Source organism: Colobus angolensis, unplaced genomic scaffold (genome assembly GCF_000951035.1).
Source record: "Colobus angolensis palliatus isolate OR3802 unplaced genomic scaffold, Cang.pa_1.0 Scaffold222, whole genome shotgun sequence".
NCBI lineage: Eukaryota > Metazoa > Chordata > Mammalia > Primates > Cercopithecidae > Colobus > Colobus angolensis.
In genome coordinates this window covers 517,085-520,109 of record NW_012115400.1, presented here as the reverse complement: position 1 = coordinate 520,109, position 3,025 = coordinate 517,085, and the positions used below count along the sequence as shown (strand labels likewise).

At 55.2% G+C, this 3,025-nt stretch overlaps 1 protein-coding gene across 1 annotated transcript in view; it reads right to left on the bottom strand.

Moving 5' to 3' along the window:
* The window catches only part of ARPC1B (actin related protein 2/3 complex, subunit 1B, 41kDa), a 9,638-nt gene extending 9,009 nt beyond the window's left edge, over positions 1-629 (bottom strand). The window contains exon 1 of the mRNA XM_011943810.1: positions 547-629. Within this exon, the coding sequence (XP_011799200.1) occupies positions 547-610 (64 nt within the window). The 5' untranslated portion in view covers positions 611-629. The remainder of the gene's footprint in view (positions 1-546) is intronic.
* Between the last annotated feature and the right edge of the window lie 2,396 nt (positions 630-3,025).

Sequence of the window (3,025 nt, the reverse complement as noted above, 5' to 3'; positions counted from 1 at the left end):
AAAATAAACAAAATGTCATCTCCTCCGAAAGGCTTTTTCTGGCCACTTTATCTTTCTTTCTTTTTTTTTTTTTGAGACAGAGTCTTGCTTTGTCACCCAGGCTGGAGTGCAGTGGTGCAATGTCGGCTCACTGCAACCTCTGCCTCCTGGGTTCAAGCGATTCTCATGCCTCAGCCTCCTGAGTAGCTGGGATTACAGGCACATGCCTCCACGCCCAGCTAATTTTTGTATTTTTAGTAGAGACAGGGTTTCACCATGTTGGCCAGGCTGGTCTGAAACTCCTGACCACAAGTGATCCGCCCACCTCAGCCTCCCAAAGTGCTGGGATTTACACGCATGAGCCACTGCACCTGGCCCATTCCCTCCTTAAACTTTAACCTGGGAGACCCCTGGTCAGCTGGAAGACCCAGGGGTAAGGCCCGGGGACAGCCGCATGGAGCCCATGGTCCGGGGGCCTGGCTGCTCCAGTGTCCCCATGTGTGCTCTGGCTGGTCCCCATCCCAGGAAGTGGAAGCAGCCACCCACCAGCCCCTAGCAAGCACTCACGGCTGCGATCCTTGTTCCAGGCGTGGCAGCTGATGGGCTCCACCAGGAAGCTGTGGTAGGCCATTGCGGCTTGGCTCCTGTGCCCGAGAGAGGAAGAGAGAATCCACGTCAGCCCCGACCTTGCCTCTGACTTTACCCGGATACCAGGCCCCAGCTGATCCTCAAGGGCCTCACACCAGGGAGACCCCTCACTCTAGAGGGGCAGCAGTTTTTTAGAGACGAGTGGCAGGGGCTAGCCCTGGCTCCTAACTGGCCTGACATGTTGCTTCCCCTCCTGGGGCCTCAGTTTCTCTCCTTATAAAAGGGCAGCTTTCACGGGATATCTCTGAGGCTCCAGGGACAGGGTGGAGGAGACAGTACCACAGGGGAGATGCTCCCTGGGCAGGGTGGGGTGCTAGGACTCCAAGCTGGACAGGCCCCTCACTTGTCATCTGTGCCTGTTTCCTCACAGGACGGAACCCCCCCCCCCCGAACTTCCCCTGCCCCATTAAGGATGGGATGAAGATGAAGCCATCCAGGCCAGGCCCGGTGGCTCCTGCCTGTAATCCCAACACTTTGGGAGATCGAGGTGGGTGGATCACTTGCAGCCAGGAGTTCAAGACCAGCCTGGCCAACATGGTGAAACCCTGTCTTTACTAAAAATACAAAAAATTAGCTGGGTGTGGTGGCGGGCACCTGTAGTCCCAGCTACTTGGGAGGCTGAGGCAGGAGAATGGCATGAACCCGGGAGGCGGAGCTTGCAGTGAGCCAAGATCGCACCACTGCACTCCAGCCTGGGCGACAGTGCGAGACTCCATCTCAAAAAAAAAAAAAAATTAGCCAGGCGTGGTGGCGCCTGCCTGTAATCCGTACTACTCAGGAGGCTCGGTGACAGAGCAAGACTCATCTCAGAAAAAAAAAAAGAAAGAAATGAAGTAATCTCATAAACCACCTAAAAAGGTGTCCAGCACATGGCAGGTTGGCCCTGCCGTGCCCAGAGCCCTGGTCTTCCCCCACACTGCTGAGACGGGGAGAGGGGAGGTGGCCGATATACAGGGGCTCATGGGTGAGGCACAGGCAGGTATTTAACAGATATATCCCATTCTCCATCCAGACACCCACTGGCTGCACCCAGGGCTGGGAGGAGGCACAGGGCTAGGCCAGGCCTGGGTGATGGCTGTTGGGGAGGCTCCAGGGTGACCCAGCCTTGAGGAAATGAAGGAGGGAGATTTTTTTTTTTTTCTTGAGACAGGGTTTCTCTCTGTCGCCCAGGCTGGATGGAGTGCAGTGGTGTGATCATGGCTCACTGTAGCCATGAACTCCTGGGATACAAGCGTGTGCCACTGTGCCCAACTAATTTTTAATTTGTTTGTAGACGGGGGTCTCACAATGTTTTCCAGGCCGGTCTCAAGCTCCCGGGCTTAAGAGATCTTCCCTCCTCACCTGCCAAGTATTTGGGATTACAGGTGTGAGCCACTACACTCGGCCAGAACGAGGGAGACTTTGCAGCCCCCTAGACTAGCCCCAGCACTGAAGGGGAACCCTGGCAGAGGGCAGCGACTCATCCTCCCACCAGCACAGCTCAGCCCCCACCAGCCTGTCCCCAGCCTCCTCCACTCGCCGCTGAGTGTCAAAGGAGCCCACCAGGCCTGAGGTAGGGTGAGATCACGGTCTCAGCCCAGTTCCTCAAGCCCATCTCTCCCCACCTCCATGACTCAGTTTCCCAGCATCACAGGGACCTGGGAGTGGAGGAGCCCAGTGGCACTGCTTGCCCAGCCACGTGCCCCTGGACATGTCACCTGCCTTCTTTGAACCTCAGTTTCCTCATCTATAAAATTAGAACAGGAATCCTGCCTCCCAGCAGAGGTGCTGAGAGCTGGAAGCAGATGATACACAGCACCTGGCCTCCATGACAAGGTACCACAAGGTGGTTACTCTTAGCCTGTGATGGACGTGATATACCAGCCCTGATGCTCCTCCAGCCGATCAGAGGCCGATTCTGGGGCACAGAGGCACGCACCTGCCTCGGGCTTCCATGCTGGCTGTACCCTCGGCCCGTGACACTCTTCCCCCAGATACCGGCACACACAGCTCTCGCTCTGGTGCTGCCACTCAAGTCTGTGCTCAAATGTCAACTTTTGGGAAGGCCTTCCCTGATCCCCTCCGTTGGAAACTGCAGCACCTCCCACGGTCCAGCACTTCCTAATTCCCTGTTTCCGATTAAATTTGCTCAGCAGTCACCATCAGACATGGACTCATTGATCTGGCCTGCTGCCTTCCTCCCCTGCTGGAATAGAACCAGCTTGGCAGAGACACATTTTTGTTTTATCTTGTTCTCATTTCTATTTCCACTGCTTAAATGTTTAGCACATAGTAGGTGCTCAAGAAATATCCGCTGAACAAAGTTTTCATTGCCATTAGTGAACAACAGAGTACGTTCTCAGAAACGTGTGTGTGTGTGTGTAGACATATTTGAGACAGGGTCTTGCTCTGTTGCCCA